At 33.0% G+C, this 18937-nt stretch overlaps 1 protein-coding gene and 1 long non-coding RNA gene across 43 annotated transcripts in view; both read left to right on the forward strand.

The window, feature by feature from the left end:
• LOC125670863 (paired box protein Pax-5-like) overlaps positions 1-3787 on the forward strand; it is a 46631-nt gene extending 42844 nt beyond the window's left edge. For 25 of the 42 annotated variants that reach the window (XM_048906275.2, XM_048906281.2, XM_048906280.2 and 22 more), the window contains 2 exons: positions 1825-1938; positions 2296-3787. In XM_048906275.2, coding sequence (XP_048762232.1) covers positions 1825-1938; positions 2296-2384 — 203 coding nt within the window. In that variant the 3' untranslated portion in view covers positions 2385-3787. The remainder of the gene's footprint in view (positions 1-1824; positions 1939-2295) is intronic. The other 17 variants (XM_048906279.2, XM_048906282.2, XM_056163535.1 and 14 more) reach the window with 1 other exon arrangement.
• Positions 3788-8842: 5055 nt separating this feature from the next.
• On the forward strand, positions 8843-9800 carry LOC125670890 (uncharacterized). The gene is made up of 3 exons (XR_007368424.2): positions 8843-8944; positions 9088-9200; positions 9409-9800. It is a non-coding gene; the product is annotated as an uncharacterized LOC125670890 (long non-coding RNA).
• The last annotated feature ends 9137 nt before the right edge of the window (positions 9801-18937 follow it).

Below are 18937 nucleotides of genomic sequence, written 5' to 3' on the forward strand. Positions count from 1 at the left end.
TAGTGTTAGCACCATTCGCCAATCGATACCACAATTGCGAACAGGATAACTCTGCTCGTTCCTTGATAAAATCACCATTCTCCGGAATCCTCAGCGATATTTCTCTCTCTCCGGGATCGGATAACTCAACAACGAAGTCCCATCCGAGTCAGATACTCAAAACCTCTACGATTAGACCGAAATCAGATCACTTTATTTCACAATTCAATTTAATCTACTCTGCTGTGGAGGTCCCTAAATAATTGTGCCCGATGGAATACTGAGCTGTAAATGATGATGTTGTCGACAACATCAGATAAAAAATTCTGCGGATCTCGTCTGTATCATTTTTCGCACATTTTGTCATCGTCAGACGATCCTCTTCATCTCTAGAAACGCAAACAGCTGAAAACAGCGCATCATCGGGCAAATTTTCTGCATCAAACTTGTAATGTAGGAAATGATTTATTTTCTCGTTTTATAAACAATGTGACATTAAAAAGAACAAGGCCAATTTGCAAAGGAAAATTCATCTCAGCAGAGAAAAATAAAGTTTGTGTTGTTGGGACTGCATTGTCCATGCTTTCTTTGATTGTCCCATGTCTTATCTAGAATTCCTCTCAGGTTGTATTTAGATGTGCAGTCATCGGTTTATCTTCTAACATCTCTATTCCTTTTGTGCTGGCTATTTGCCACTCTAGTATGTCCTTTCAGAGTAACAAAGTAGAGGAATTCGTCACCGGGGTCTATTCTCTTCGTTATCGGTCATTCATAAGACAAAGCAGACGACAAATTATCGGTCTCTGTCACGCCAGAAATGGTTCCTTCCCGCGAGGGCGACCCCATTGCATGTCCGTACTGATAAATAAGCCCACTGATAAATTAAACCTATTAATACAATTTTTTGTCAAAACAGAAGAAAAGAAACGGAATGCTATTGTTTAACGTTCGGTTGTGGTATTGATAAATAACGATTTGGTGGTGATAACCGTTTTATGGTATAACGTGATGTTATCGTTCATTTTTTTCACGAAGGCCTTTTTTGTGTTCATGGAAAAAAAGTTTTGAGTGAATCATTTCTTTTCAAAACTGCAGATAATTGTTTGAAAGTCCTACTGAATGAGTGCATTAGTTTATGAAGGTTTTCTAATTGAATCTTCGTGATCTGTTAAATATGTTTAGCAAACCTTATCATAATCCACCATTCATCTTAAAACATCCGTATTGTTACATTGTTTTACAGTGCATTACTATCATAATTGAAGTGTCGTTTGCATATATATTGTAATTTTTCTGTTGTGAGATGTATGTAGATGCATGAATGAACGTATGGTTTCCAGTATTTGTGAAAAACACGTGTATATTGTGAAACTTTCTCTTTCCTTCATATCTTCTGACTGAGGTGTCACACAGTGTATGAAAAATTAATACCCGAAAGATGATACGTGGGGATGGTACACATCTTTTTCAAAATTGTCAAATCTCGTGTTAATCATAAAAGTTTCTAGAAATGTCTTTCCGTTTGTGAATAAATAATTCATAGATACACCTTAATGAGGTATTCCGCATTTGGAATGCTATTATCTTAATTTTCAGATCAATACATAGAGAAATAGAGTATCCATCAGCATATATTCTCTATCTCCTCATCCCTTTGTAAATCTTGTAAATTTCTCATGCTTTTCATCTTCTTCACGTTTTATAAACTCTTGCTTCCAATCATAGAGTATATAGTTACAGTTTATTAGTTAACCAATACTTAAAGATCACAAAACTGCATTTTGCATTCCTGTGTTAATTAACAATCTACCTGACTGCTTACCTGTGTACCTGTACTTATTGCAGGTGGTGAATACTATAACGCTGCCGGGACAGCCCCCTACACCCAGTACCAGACTGCGGCGTACCCCGCGGATCCAGCCTGGACCATGAGATACACCACCCCTACAGGTATTCTAAGTAAGTCCTTCATGAGACAAAATCAGCTTAGAATATTTTCTAGACGGAAATAAATTTTTTAGAATTAATTAAATCAGTTAATTTAAAAAAAAAAAGTATAATGCTTTGGGGGGGGGGGGGTGAGGGTGTTTTAATTGAATAAATGGGGGGAAATGCATGACAATAGCGTATTTATGTAGCATCAAGCAAACTTCACCTAAACAAACTGGTGAAACCGTTGCTTAATGATCGCTCTACCCATCTTCGTATCCTATTATTCAAAATTTGCTTCTGTTTCCACAAGAGAAAATGGAAATATAATTAATGTTCATGATATCATAGTAATTTTTGTGAATAACCATAACATATCTTTTTCAGATACGCCATATTACTACCAAACTCCAGTCTCAGGTAGGAACGAACCGAACACAACTGTGGCTGCTTCAGCAAGTCCATCCAAATCATAACAGCATGTGCATGTGAAAATCTTAATGGACATCAGCTTATGATCGTATCATAAGCACTGTGCTTTAAAAAATTTGTCGGACCATTTAAGACTATGGATTTACAACTCGGCATTGTATTAACAAAGTGGATATTCTCTAAGGGCATGTTACATCAAAGATATATATTTTTTGCATTGTGACAAGGTTTGAAGACAGAAGACAGATTTTAAACATCAGTAAAATTGTTTTATTGTTAAATGCAAACCAATGATAAGAGTGAAATCATATTTTTGAAATCAAAGTGGATATTTTACTTTTTGAGGGTATATTGTGATGGGTGTATGGACTTTTGTGTGTGTGCGGACAGGTTGTATGTTGAACGTATCAGCTGTAGATATATCCATATGTTTATATCTAATTTTCATAACTATTCTATGTTTTATATCCCTTTTTGAGATTATACTTTGTATGATGAGAACTATTTTTGGGAGCGCTTCTGGTGAAACTGAGGATCACCTGAGAGGTTGCTAGTTGTCATATATTGGCAGACATTTTAGCTTCGTAATGTTCATTTTGGAATCATTATTCAATCTGAAATAGCACAGAAATGCTTTTCAAATTTCTTTAATCAACATAAGAACGTTTATCATCAGGAACATTTGAAATTATTTTTTCAGTAATCCATTTATCACACTTTTCATTCTTTTTATTATTATTATTTTTTGTGCAATATAATCATCTGACCAGCAAGTTGATCGTCATTAAATGTAATTTGAATACAAGTTTCTTTTCAGTATTAGTGTACTGATTTAATTACGCATGCTCAGCCCAATTCGATTGAAATACTTTTAAGAAGTTCTGAGATTTGCTCAACAAACAATCAGAAATATAAAAGATTTTACAATTATGCACTACACAACTCATGGTAAAATTTATACATGAATATTGTATGTGTGTACTTCAAAGCAGATGCTTTATTTTCCCCCAACGCATTAAGCTTTGATGATTTGTGGGTAACAAGTTTGTAAGAATACTTTTAACCAAAGAAAAAGAAATATGCGGACATTTGTAATGTTAAAAGAATCTTTGAAATCCTTGCTCCCTGTTGAATAAGGCACGAAGCGAACGAGTGCTATAAAATCTATATTGTATATTTTTTAACTTGTACATATTTATATATATGTATTTCGTCAGGGTACACAGAAACCCTGTGATATTAAAATGATATACCATGACAATGAGTGACGATGTAATGTCGTCATGATGGACAGGTGTCATTTGTTTTGTTTCCTGTCCTCTGTCAGAATACAGGCAAAACGAAAGAATCTCTTTTTAATCGTATTTCAAAACTCATCAATCCTAGATATAGATAATACAATATCATGAAATGTTTGAGTTTGAAAAATAAAATTTTGTTACATTTAGCCTTGCTTTCCTTATTTGTATTTTATTATTTTAAAAAGCCTTAGAAGTTTGAATCCAAGGCAAAATGATAAAAGATCGTTTGGATAAGTTTTTTGTTTCCATTATATTGGATGAGAATATACTAGATTATCATCTCTAGTAAGTGGTGCTTGTGAAAAGATGTACCATAGCGTGGTCAGGACTGATTCACGATTTTCCCCAAAATTTTGTTTTTCACTTTTAATGATCAAAATCTACTGTCTATAATGTGTTTAAAAGATTTCACATAAAAATTATGGTTATACAATATCACAGAAGCTCATTCTAGAGAGTTTATTATTTGTTTTGTAAACAAAGATTGCAGTGTTATTGTTTACGAAATTTTCAAAGAAATGAATATCGATCTAAGTTTATTATATCTTTTACATTTCAAGCATTCTTAGGGTAAAATGTGTCATTTAAAAGTTAAAATTTGTGATGCTTTATATTACGAAATTAATATTTCACTGGTTTGTTTGTATACATAAAAAGACTCGAGTCTTTGTTTACATAACACAGATTTAAGGCTAAAATATTGCTTGGGTCAAAATTTTGGCTGTCAACATTAAATGGGTTATATTTTTAATGTTTAACATCAAAAATGCAAAATATTCTTTCCAAAAATCATGAACCAGTCCCTTTAAAGGGGTTTTGTTATGGGGGGGGGGTTGGGAGGGGGGGCTAAGTTTTATATTTTTGGCGGGAAAATCAATGAAGAAATGATGCTTTCTTTATCACCTTAAGATCAGAAAGGGAGCCTTTTACAATTACTGAACGACAAAAGTTTCCACATCATTCCTTGTTATCTTCCACCAGATAGGTACATCTAAGAAACCATGTTATATATTTATCCAGCGTCTGTAAAACCTTGCTGAAAGCTGCTGTTATTTGAAGAAAAAGGCATATTTTGAGGAAAATACGTCCCATACGCAGATGCTTTATTGCTTCAAGTTTTCAGTATGTCAGAAAAGAAAATACTTTTGATTAGAATAGACAATATACTACCAGTTGGACAGATGACATGACTTAAACGTATTATTTTTCACAAAGGTTTAAGAAGCAAACATTTAAAGTATCAATAAGATAGAAGAATATATAAAGAAAATGTATGCAATGTACACGATCGAAACATCCTTATTTATGGACATGCAATTTGATTTCAGTGTTAGTTTGGAGCACTGAGGAATTGATACCAAATACTCTCTGATAAGTAACAAAGAACACGTGTTCTGAATTGAAATATTAATCATTAAATATGTCTTCAGAAGACCCCGGATGTGATACTGAAGTATTTATAATAACACCTGTCTCTAAACTTATAACTTAAAATGCAAATTCTAGGGTAGAATTTTTATTTTCAATAGTTAATAATTTAAATAGAATGACACTTGTCGGTATCGATTTTCTTCTCTCTTGGTAATATACTAATTAGCACACTGAGCGATAACAGCTTTGACGAAATGGATGCTGGTAGATTCAGAAACAGATATTGAATTCGAGGTGTGAAAAGAATTCTGTAGACAGTCAGTAACCTAACAAGTGTTTTCTCGAGAAAAAGAAAGAAATAGACAACATTTCACGTGACGCCTTTTATCCAATGAAAGAGAATCATTCTAATATGAAGCAATATATATTTATATTATACATATATATATATATATATATATATATATATATATATGATTCAATTCTTTATTAAGTTTTATTTACAGTTTATCTTCATATACATGTAATAATACAATACACACGTGGAAGTGGTGCATTTAAAGAAAAATAGAATGTACATGCGTACACTTATGAAAATAAGTAGTCAAACATTGAAATCATTTCTTAGTTTTATCATATTGAAAATATACTTTCCATGGTTAAACATATCTTTATAGTTTACAGCATTAAACAATGATGGCTTCTGATAATATTCTTAATAAATTTTTTACCATAATCCGTGTATACCGGACAGACCAATATTATAGGGTTATTGAACTTATATTGGTGAATATTGGCACGAGTTGGCTGTGAAAATGCAAAGTTAGCGTTCAATAAATTCTCAGGATATTGAACGCTAACATTCTCTAGATTTTACGCAGATTTTATATTAGACTATTTATTAGCTATATAATAAAAAAGTAATATTCATCTTCAACACTGTTCATACATGAATAACAGCATCTTTTTGTTGTATCTACCTGTTTCTGTAGCCAAATTATGCGAAGAAATGAAGATAGATAGATAACAAAGAAATGAAAGGGAATTACCAACCAACCAATCAGAGACCAAAACTACCAATACTTTGCAGTCGTTAAAATCCCCTTTATGATTATGATACCGGTATTCGATGTGGTTTAAATCATGACAGATGGACGTATTTTTCGGTTGTCTAAATGAATATTTAAAAGCAGAGATTTAAAATGGTGTACAACAGCGTGCATTATAGGCATTTCAGAGAACAAAATGGAGAAAAAGATTTGTTTTCCTTCAAAATACCAAACTATGTACAATATTGCACTCTATACGGCTCTTGGTCATTTTTACAGTTTCTTGTCTAAATCCGTATTTACCAAACTTTAACTTTTACAAGATTTATATGTCCAAACTAAATCCTCTGTCAAATATTTTTTTCTAAACTAAATTTACATTTTTGCACCCACGAACCAGAAAAAGTCACTCACAATAAAGATGATTCCACCAGTATGTAGATGGATCAACAAAAGAAATGAATGGCTTTCTTGAAACGTCAATTGGTAGGTGCAGATATCCCAGAATACGTTTTGATATCAGTATTATGGCTATGGTACAATCGCGACAGTTTTCATTTCCTTGGTTTTAATCTACAACAAAAATGGCGAAAATCAAACTGCAACGAAAATAAGGTTGTACATGTAAACATTATTCTACATAAAGGCGGTAATATAATGATTGGTAAATGTCCTTTGACTTTTAAAGATTCTTGGAATGAAGTAAAATCAATGCGCTCATACAAATGAATCGTTTTGATATTGTCATCCTTAAGGTCTCACTTCACTACATCAAATGATGGATGAAAAATTAAGAATATCGTTAATGACAAGATTCATGCATGTGATTAATCGCGTTTTATGGAAGCGAGTACAAATGTAGAAGACAGATTTGGCTTTGTAGAGGGTGCATAGTTCAACACTCACGTCGATTTTTGGTTTCTAAACGCATCAAAATGATAATTTTGGGAAAGAGAAAACGTTGCTTGCACCAGGAAGAAAAGGTTTTATAATACCATTGTATTTTAATTGTGAAAAATAAGATCTACAACACTTCCTTTTAATTTTCGTGTTCCAAAGAAAACCTTTTAACCTCCCAAGAAAAGGACACTGTAAAGAGGGGACGTTACGGGGTTTTTTTTTACGAATACGAGGGCTGTTCGATATATAATGTGTATTGTACGATATCTCAAAAGCATTCGACTCAAATAGTGAAATGAACATTACATCCCTTCAAAGTATTCTCCGCGGTTTGAAATACATAATTTCAATCTCTGAATACATTTCTGAAATGCGTCACAGTATGCTGATTTAGGTAGACCTCTGAGACAAGGGCTTGTCGGGACTTGTAACGACGACCAGATAAGAACATTTTAAGTTTTGCAAAAAGGAAAAAGTCGCATGGGGCTAGATCTGGAGAATATGGTGGGTGTGGCAAAACGGTAACCTTCGACGACTTCAAAAATTGCTTCACAAGCTTAGATGTATGTAATGAAGCATTATCATGAAGTAGTCGAACATGCCTAAATCCAGACACTGGGCGTCGTTTATGATATTTCTCGAGCTTTTTTAGTAAAACATCTCGGTAATACCGACCTGTAACACCTTTGCCGTTCGGCACCGGAAATTATACGGATATACCATCACATGAGAAGAATATGCAACAAAGAACCTTCTTTGTGCTTATGGTTCTTTTGGCAATTACAGGCCTTCTACCGTGTTTAGTTAGCCATATTTTGTTTCCAGTTTTTCTTACTGGTTCGAAATGAACCTATGTTTCGTCACCAGTAACAATGTTTTCAAATTGTCTCTGATTGAATTTGGGAAACATTTTGAGCAATTGCTTAACGGTTTGTACTCGTACCCGTCTTTAGTCATCTGTCAAGGTATGCGGTATTCATCTGGCAGAAATCTTTCGTTCTTTCAAAATGAAATGTACCCGCGATAGCTATATGCCAACAGCTTTGGCAATATTACGAATCGTGTATCTGCCATCACTTTCAATTATTTCCCCGACTTTTGCCTTGCCTGTTACAGTCACAGGTCGGCCAGATTTTGCTGCATCTTTGACGGACTCTGTGCCAGTCAGAAATTTCTTTCCCCACTGTCTTATAAGATACCTTATCAGACCCATAAACTTTCCCCAATTCAGTAAAAAAAAAAATCTGCTTTACCGAATGACCGAGTTTTGTGCAAACTTTTAAATAAGCTCTAATTTCTTCAATATTCTTAACCCGCGTCTCAACTATTTTTACAACAGTAGTCAACGACTGGCTCTATTGAAATTACTATATGATTAAAACTATGTGGAGCTGAAGACTCGAGTTTATACTGTTGGAAAGGTATTGAATGGAGCTATTCAAGAGCATCATCATACACGAAATCGTGCAAAGCGTTATCGCACTGTGGTACAATACACATTACATATCGAACAGCTCTCGTAATTGCGTGGACCCTGATGTCTTCGCAGAAAATATGTTTAAGCAAGATTAAATCGAATGTTATGGGGAAGTTACCTTGCGCATATACAAGTGTACGTTTATGAGAATCGGGATTCGCCAACGTACCTTAGCTTGATGACGCGACCTTTATTCATATAGATGGAGTTTAAAAGGGTAACACGTGACCGTGCACATGAGGGAAAATTCAGCTTGTTTACCAGTAATGGTAATGTTTTATAAACAATTGTCAACATATTTTTAAGTGTCCTATATGGTTTGTGAAAAACAAAAACGATTATGTTATGGAGTCTAATTTGTTTATTTAGAAATACATGACAAAATATTCACCCCAGCAAAGCTCAACAAAATTAAAGTGGACATCATTTGATAAGTTATTGAGCTATTGAAATGAAAAATGACAGTCAAACTTGTGAGCATCAATATTGTGTTGCCTTTCATCAAGGTATGAAACTAGGACGTTATTATCCAGACCAGATTGCGTCACCTGTTGAATTTGAACTTTAACAGATTAAAATGTAAATATGTTAAAAGAGTATTTATAGAATTTAAATAGTTTCATTGTTGTTGATATCTGTATTAATATAGGGAGGTGACCATTCTACATTGATCCAGTGCCTTTTTATGGGATTCGAAACTGTGACTGTGAGATGTATGATAGTTTGGCTTCTAGGCGGGCAATTCTACTTTCACTTTAAATGGTAAGTTGAAAAGAGCATGCTTCATCTTTGATGTAAAATATCTCGAAAAGGAATCAAGGACCCTATTGCAAATTTGGCCTTGTTGGAAAGGTTAGGATTTTTGCTGAAAATTGAAATCTGTCATTATACTGGGAATTTTTTTTTTTAATCACGAGGGGTTGAAAATGGGTATATTTTCCTCATTTTTGTTGATTTGTTTTACTTCCAGGATGGCAGGTGCCTGAGTCTACCTCAACCCATTTCCAGGCTAGCAGTAGATGTCATGATGAACCTTTAAAATCTTTCACATGTGTACTTTCAAGAAGCATATACATTATTTTTGAAAATTGGTTGCCATGGTAATAAAGTCTGAAAATTAAAACATGGGCTCCTGAAGGCGAATTTTCCTCCATTTCCTGGTAGTTTGAGACCTTAAGATCCAAATCAAATACATGTTTGAAGTTAAAGCTACAAATAGTTCATATCCATTAATATACATTGTATACCATTACAACTCTAGCAACAAGACTTATGATAATAAAATATTTGCATGTTTCAAGACTAAAAAGACTTGTTTTAAAACAAATTTTATTTCAACCTAGAATACGGTATTAGGTTTCTGTTAGAAGCACATGCCTATTGATTCACGTATTGCAGTCCTGTCTAAAGCACAACTTGTTCTTATTGTTAAAGAATAGAACAGCCAGCCAGATGTAATGGCCTAATCATTGTCTTATCAACGACCATTTTATTCATATATGTGTCAAATTGTTTTTCAATGTATATTTTCATCCAATTGCATATATTTCCAATGATATTTAGCTCTAGGAGCAATAGTAGGACTATGAATGTCCCAAAGATACTGAAACTGATTTATTTGATTAAACGCCCATTTTTGCATACAATGGCGTTGTACACGAAAATTCATATACAAATATCATATATAGCCTACAGTGTATAGATATAACAGTTACGTTTAAACAATGTGTTAAAGTTTCTAAAATAGTAGGTTTTTAACTTTTGTTCGAAAACATCCAGAAATTGAGATATGCCTTTGAAGTTTCTTACACACTCAAAACTACACAAATAAGCACTGAAAGATTTTTTCATCGTGATTTTCAAAAAATTATGAATGTGAGCTAGATATTATTAGTTTAAACAATATTTATTCGTAAATAATTCGATAATGTTTACAAACAATGTCTTGTACATGAAAGATATTATTGTACATGCATAACAAATTGAGATTAGTTTCAGTGGCGGATCTAGAGGGGGTTATGGGGTCTGGATCCGCCATGAGTATCCTAACAAAGCATATCCTGTCATTATCATCTGTTATCATTTGAAATTCAACAAAATAGAAAACAAAATTGTCAAGTGGAAAATCGTTTAAGATGTTCAAGGATATAAAATCATTAGAATATTCTGGACATTTTCCCGTTTATACAAGGCAAAATAATAAAGAAACAATACCCTTCTCGTTTTGAAAATTTAAAAGAAGGAAGTCAGTTTCATTCTTAAAGAAAAGTATGCTTAACGCGATATGTTTAATCAAAATGCATTATATGGTACAAGATATTCAGTCTTTGACTTTGAAAATTTTTAACCTACGTCCATATACATATATGTGTTCTTTGACAATAATAAAGTATTTCTATTTTTAAATATTTTTATATATCTTTATTACTTTTGTACATACATCAAAATCTTTAGGGGCTCTAAAGAGAGAGGTGGGCTTTCGGCTATTGTAGAATGGCACACTTCGTCAAGTATTGAGGAACTAATGCAAAAATATCATAGCGAGGCAGTTACAAAAAGCAAGGCAACGAATGTATCAATACTCTGTATCTTATCTACGTATATTTAGGTACAATATCAGATGGCAGTGTCGTATTTTCCCCCCTTATTTTGAAAGAATTAGATTCATCATCATGCCTTTTATAAAAGTTAAGTGAAGTCCACATTATCAAAAAATAAGGAAATGTTTCTAACAAACGACATGCCCACAAAACAAACTAATAATGTACATGCATTTCAAGCAAAATTTCCAATTGCGTGCTTGACGCAGGTACTCCATGCAAGTGAAATAATTAATTTTGAGTTTTATTCCCAAAATATTTTTTTTATTTGCTTGTCCTTTTCCCCCTATGAATTGCTCGGTATATTACAACAACTGTGTTTAGTAGATTCCATCCCATATCACTATCAAGATTTATATACACAATGCATGAAACCTAATTCATTACTTCAGTAAACAATGTTATTTCACGCCCAGTAAAACGTTAAACAGACTCACACTTTAGTGATCAAGATACATGTAGTTGGTTGAATAAGTGTATTGGCTATGCTATATCAAGTTCACGTATATATACAAAGGTACCATACAGTTTTTCACACTCTAATCAGATAACAAGACATCGAATGCAGACTGAAGTCAGAGATACTGGTAACACAAGAATTGAGAATAGTACAAATGTATACATGTATCGTTATTTTGGTGATTTTTACCCAAAACCGTAGCAATGATCTGTAAAATAAAAATCCCAGAGAGATAACAGATAATACAGATAAATAGGAAATCAAAACGTTTAATGACGACCTGTTATTTTCGTGTTGGAGTCGTTCTGTGCTTCGATGTGACAGCAAGTGGGACAGTCAAATTCCTTTTAAAGATAAACACAAAGTTACAGTCATATAGACTTGGCAGGCATTTGCACGATAAAGAACCCTCACTGTTACAGCCCTGGGCGCCATGCATGGTTCTCAATTTGTGACATTTCATCTACAGCTATAGATATGTAGGTCTCTGGGAAAATATCGGGTTAGACCTCTGTCCTAATATTTACCCCGAGAGCCACGGATCTGCAGCCACTGCATCTACACGAGTTAAAACAAACACATGTAATATACTCCGTTTTTATTGCATCTTTTGGATTTTCCGCAAGTACACAAACAAGCATATGCCCTTGTCTTCATTAATGCTATAACAAATCGTAAGTTAATAGTAAGAATAGATTTCCATAAAGAGTGAACATTTCTGTAAAAATACATAGTCCAGTCAAAATAGCCCAAAAAATGCCGAACCGTGACAAAATTGCAACAGAATTTTTGTTATTATAAATCAAATCTACATGTATCGAAGTAACATATATAAAAAAATCTAATGATTTCTGACTTGGGGAAATATTATAAATTATCATACAAAGTTTTCGTATTTCAAAAGAAAAACCACTGAAACCAAATTTGGATTAATTAGGTTATGGTACATATTTCATGATTCATTATAACATACATGTTTTATCGTTGATGTACTTTAAGAGAAATATTTTACTGTTAGAATATTTCGTTTTTAACTATGAATTAAATAGACTTTTGTGAATTTCGTGATTAATCCGAATTTTCTCTGTCAATATACAATAACGGACAAATTTTGTGCTGAATAGTTTAACAATTGAAATTACCCAATATCTTGTTCTAAACACACATATTTTCTTCAAATATATTTTATTATAACATCAAATAAATAGCAATTGCAAAAACATTTAGACATTGTGTAAATGTATCAGTAATCTGAATTTCCTCTGCAAAATGAAAGTATTCAAAATACGCTTTTTAAAATTTCATCAACTATGATGTCTTCTATTACGTCAAATCTTAATTAACACTGTTGTCAAAGTATGAAAATGCATCTGAAATCCTGTGTGAAACACAGGGCCAGGTTTAAGAGAAGTAAAAAGTTGCAAGGAATACAATAAAAATATGTTCAAACCAAGAATATTACCAAACTGATGATACTTTGCATAATATTCCAGAAACTTGCAGTATACACCTTCAATGGTTTTAGTACCACAAGATTAACCTCGTTTTAGACGAGGAAACAAGTTAACCTTCTGCAGAAGAGGGAAAAAAACCCATAGCTGAACAATACATGTAGCCAATGTTACGTTCAAAATACTAGCAGCTACGTAATGCTAGATATATGCACATGCGTGTAATGCTACTAATTTAGTTGAACAGACGTCTAGGCTGGCTCAAAGTAGGGATAGCACTAAGCGTTCATTCATACGATACGTTCAATAGGCCTAGAAAGAAATCCAGCTTAGATACGATCTTGAATGCCATCTTGTTATAAGTATAAATATTACTATTAACATTCACTCCATTTTTCCTTTAACATTTTTCCTGAAACACGAGGCTTTTGAAGTAGGTCAATCACTGAGTATGATTGGACTTACGGTCTACACGAAGGCTAATACCGCGTATTAAAAGCATTTAAAATTATTAAAGTGTACAACGTGAATATAAGAAATATATTTCAGTTTTTGAAAGTATATTTATACACAGGCACTCGACGTTTTAAATATCTATAATATCTATGTATGGCTAACAACACATTATTATATAATGTGCTTTAGTGCCAATAAAGAATTGAATTGAATTGAATTGAAATAATAAAAAATTGTGAATATTATGTTTACAGAAAGACAATTTTTTTAATTATAGATATTTTTAAAACGTCGAGTGCCTGTGTATTTATAAGAAGCAGATACCCCAAGTCTTTTAACACTAAACGCGCCGTGGGGAGTCTTGAGGTGGGGGGTGGGGGGGGGTGTGTGCCCGTGAATGCAAACCGCTAATTCAACTCATTCTATATAAGTGGTCACGTATAATCACGTTTCAAGGCTTGCAATTTTATACATAGAGCGTTGAAAAAATTAATGCGCAACTTCATGAAAAGATTTCCTTGACAGTCAATTTTTCCAGTTACATGGCTTTAGCGAGACTGCTATTTAAACTGTTCTCGGAGAACAAATGATTTTTTATTGAATTATTTTACTGTTTTGAGATGTACAAATCAATTTTCAAATTATTTAAGTATAAATAGAAATTAAAACGTTTGAAAGGCCAATGTGGATATTATTTTGTTTTTAATTACTTAATTTTCCTCCATATGGGCTTCCATAACAATGAAACCGCAAGCGTCAAATTTCAATAAAGGTCAGTCTTAAATCGAAAGTAATTCTAAAATCAATCTGTCCGGTCATTCTGTCAGTTCACATCTTACAATGTTTTATGTCTGCTCGTATTACAATATAACGTGAAATTGTTTAGATTTCTAAAGGAATCTAAATCTTAAATGGGTCTAGCAGACGACGAGAAATATTATTTGTCATACGCAACACGTTTATTTCTATGTACATGTAAGGATTCTTCAACAAACCTAATACATGTTAATATTATGGTGTGTACTAATATCCCCTCGCCATATACCATGAAAAGTGCGTGGAGCATGCAAAAATTGCGGTTTGTTGTGAAATGTTGGGGCGGTAGCCAAGTTTACGTTGTCTATGGAAGCCTGAAATTGCAACGGTAAATATGTTCGGCATGCGATAAATTAAATCACGATGTTTTCTACTTTCCCCACTGTAGATTTCTTTAGATTTTTGATATGTTGTATCTATCATCATGTATATTGATATGTGATAGAAATAAGTTCTGTTGCAATTTTGTCCCGGTTATATTTATTTTGACTGGACTATACAACGCATTGCGGTATTACGAGATGTCCATAGAGTGCCAAATTAACATGAACTCAAATAATTGAAGATATCTTTAATTTATTCGAAGATATCATCAATTCATTTAATGCGCGCAACAATTCAATTCAAGATCTCTTAAAACAATTATTAATTATATCTTCAATTCTGAATAATTACGCACTGTAATTGAATTGTTGCTCTTTTCAATGACATTGATGATGCGCGCTGTAGTGCAATTGAAGAGAATATTAATTCAATTAATGTGAGCATCAATTCAATTAATGTGCGCAATAATTGAAGTATTGTTTTCTTCAATTGAATTGTATCGCGTATCAATTCATTTAATCAGCGCAATAATCAAATTATTGTTTTCTTCAACTGAATTAACGATATAATTCAGATATTTTAGAGAGAGCACCTATATAATTAGAGAAATCTTTGATTCAACATATTCACAATTAAATGAATGATCTCATTTATTTGATTGTTGCCTCCATTAAAAGAATTGATGCGTGCATTAGTTCCTTATACAAAAGCGTTGTAAATAATTAAAGATATCTTCAATAGAATTCAAGAAATCATTAAATACATGTAATTGAAACCGAGATCATTTAATTTTACATGTTGCATGCTTTTTCATTGGTTGAAAAATTATAGGAATATCGTATTCAACGAGAGAAAAAAATAAATTGCCGGAACTACTTTCTATTGGAGTGTTGGGGATTCCTCTGGATGCTTCGTATTTATATATAGATTAGGGAATCCTGAAAAGAAAAACTTGACAATTCTATCGATCTATATAAATTATTAAACAAAAACAAACAAATATCATATATAAATAATAATTATGCAAAATGAAATAAACATGGCTATTTGAGGACAACAACAACAACAACCCCCCCCCCCCCCCCCCCCCCCCCCCCCCCAATATAACACGTCTGCTTCTGCAATTCCAGTCTGAGAGTTAAATGTATTCAACCGGGGATGACAATAGTCCAGTTTGCACCTTGCGACAACATCCTTCATGTTACGAACCCAAATATCAGATGCAACGCACACTGCAATATCGTAGCCCTTAACGACTATGGTTTCGAACTCCGGCATATGTTTATGAGTGGGCACCGAAACGAGGCTTCCGTACGACGTTACAACAGCTGTCACAGCAGAAATTAACTGATAAAACCTTCTCTTCTTTTTTTTTAACTCTGTAACACTCACTTGTCCACCTGAAAGCCGTGACAACCCTCAAGAGAACACTACCTGGCATCCCACATCATGATTATGCACGTGTCCCACGCTTTCCATTAGTACCTACATCGAACTTTGCACTTAATTCCAGTTCCACTCAACAAAATTCCAGCAATTTTCTCTCAACAGGACTTATCTCTAACTCATCCTTTCAAAACTACATTCTTCAGTCCACAAGAAACCCGTTTGCTCAACAGAAAAACAACAGTTCGTGGAAGTCGCCATTAGGCATAACCATCGTCGGATACCAACGGCTGATCTCGTCTTTTACTCATCAGTAAACGACGATGCAACACAACATAAGCAACACAAATCAATCATTGCATAAAATAAATACATAATCATGTCTTCTAACAATACAAATGTAAAAAGTTTAATACTAGTACACTGGAAATAAATAATAACCTTTTTATTTTGCACTTAATTTACGGAAAAATTCATGATATAGAATTTGAGAGTTTAAAAGAACATAGTAGGAGTAATGCAAATTGCACATAAATTACAAAGTCTTTGTAACAATTTTTTTAATTATTGACCAAAATACTGTAGTTTTATACAAAATTTCGTGTAAATTAATTTAGACTTCTTTTTTTTTTAAAAGAAGCGTTGTTCTGTTTGGAAAAATATATAAACCAGATTAATGAATTACAATATTTGAATTAGTTCCAAGTCTTCAACTGCTTGTATACTAAATCATAAAACTGAAATACAAGTATAGGGGTATGAAAAATAACGATATATTGGATAAAACAGAGATTGTAAAATTGTGTAGATTTAGAATTGTTTTATTAAACCATTCTTCCGCCACAAAAAATAGTCCCTGTCAATCCCTTTCAAAATGTGAATTGATACAAAAACGTTCAACTGAATAGGGTTAAGTAATAGATGTATGATGTGTTTGGACCAATGGGATCAGTATTGAACCAGTTCATACAAAGTTATAGCATCCTGCGCAATTGTGCTCGAAAGCTGAGGAGCAAACATCCTTAAATGATGCGCGCATTAATTCAATTATTCCGCACAATAAATTCAATTGATGCACGCAATAATTGAATTGATGAGTGCATCAAAATTGATGTGAGCAATAATTAATTTGTAACGCACATCAATGCAATTAATGCGTGCAATAATTGAACTGATGATATCTTCATTTGATTAAAAGATATCTTCACTTATTTGAGCACTCCATAGATATTGGCATGTCATGGAGTTGGATATAATTCATAAATACAAAACACTGAAGAAAAAAATCAGATACATGTAAATCGGGGCAACGTAATTTGATATTGTATAGCATGTAGTTGGTCAATATCAACTTGTTGACGTCACATTCCTTTACTATATCTTGACCAAGAGTAACGAAATGCACAAGTTGTTTGTACAATATGCCAATAAAAATAAATTACAGTGGAAAACATTGTAAAACAGTTGACAAAGTTATAAGGCATCACTTGTTTTATGGAACAATTAGAGCAATTAAACTTTCGCTTTCTTGGTCAACTTTGATATACCTTTGTCAATCATACTTTACCTTCTGTTGACGGTCATTGACAAACACTTCTTTAGATTGATAGCATTTAGAAAATTACGATGATAACAAGATAACAACAAAACTACAAAGAAAACGATGTCCATTAAAAAAAAAAAAAAGAAAGTGGAAAAAGTTACCGTTATCAGAGGGGTCAAATTATAACCTGCTGTCAGAGCATGCGTTAGTCACCTGTTCCTCCGGCTAGAGAAAATTAGAAAAAAAGATTTTCAATTAATATATTACAAATGTGGTATGGTAATCCTAATCTCTAATTTCCTACCTACTCTCATATTGCCTTGATACTAATATTAGTAAAGACTTTCTGATTTTCAATTTTGATATGGTTTAAATGATTACGAAATCAACACTTAATATCACACGGAGAAATTAACTGATTGGGGCGGTAATTTCCCATAGGATTTAACAGAGTTCAATGACAATGATGAAAATTCTTTTTTAACATGTCTGCAAAATCTTGAATCGATATAAGTGTCACATGCATCAACACCTTTGAAATAAATGGGAGAAGTGTTATGCCTTAATATGCTATCCCCTTTGATAATCTTAGAGACGGTGGGCTTTTTAAAATATTGTACCGTATTTTTTGGGGGGATAATGATAATGATGATGATGAGTCCGTCACTTTGCTGAATATCAAGGAAGAGTGCTCGGATGTAAAATCTACAGTCTACGTAGACGGAGAGAACCAATTATTGTAATAGTATTCACTCATTTGTAGAAGATACTTTGCACATCCAGATGGTCTCTCTATCATCTATGAATTTTGAATGACTATAGCAGAATGAAGATTATGAAAAGCATACACGTTTCTCCCTTACTTTGATGTGAAGTGTTAAAATCAAATGGTGATTTTCTTTTTCTCATTCCCGCAGTCACATGGATGGTGTTCAAAGTCGTGACAAATATACAAAAACTCCGAGTTCATACTATATCAATTTTCATTTAAAATAGTTAAAACAATAATCAATTTCTTCATAAAGGTCACGTAGACTTATCACATAAAAATATGAAAAGTATATAAAGAAAATGTTAAATGTGATGTAGAAATACAAAATGCAATCCCCCTTTGTCCATTATGACAATAAATTTTTGAGATTCTTAAGGTCTATAATTTTTATTGACCTAATGTACTGATGCACCATATACTGTGTCAAATCGCCAATGTAAACAATAGCCCAATACATCTATGCTCAAATGTCTTCAATTCATACAGTTGTCTATTAATGAAATGTACTTCTATGCTCAAATGTCTTCAATTCATACAGTTGTCTATTAATGAAATGTACTTTTTCGCCATTGCAGACGATATGAATTGGTGGCCTCATTAGTGAAAAAGAAATTGTTATGCAAATGTTTATTGGATGAAAGTTGTTGTAGTCATACAAGACGTATAAAAGAAATGGTGTGTATCTTTCATC

The sequence above is a fragment of the Ostrea edulis genome, chromosome 4, assembly GCF_947568905.1.
Source record: "Ostrea edulis chromosome 4, xbOstEdul1.1, whole genome shotgun sequence".
In the NCBI taxonomy this organism is placed as follows: domain Eukaryota; kingdom Metazoa; phylum Mollusca; class Bivalvia; order Ostreida; family Ostreidae; genus Ostrea; species Ostrea edulis.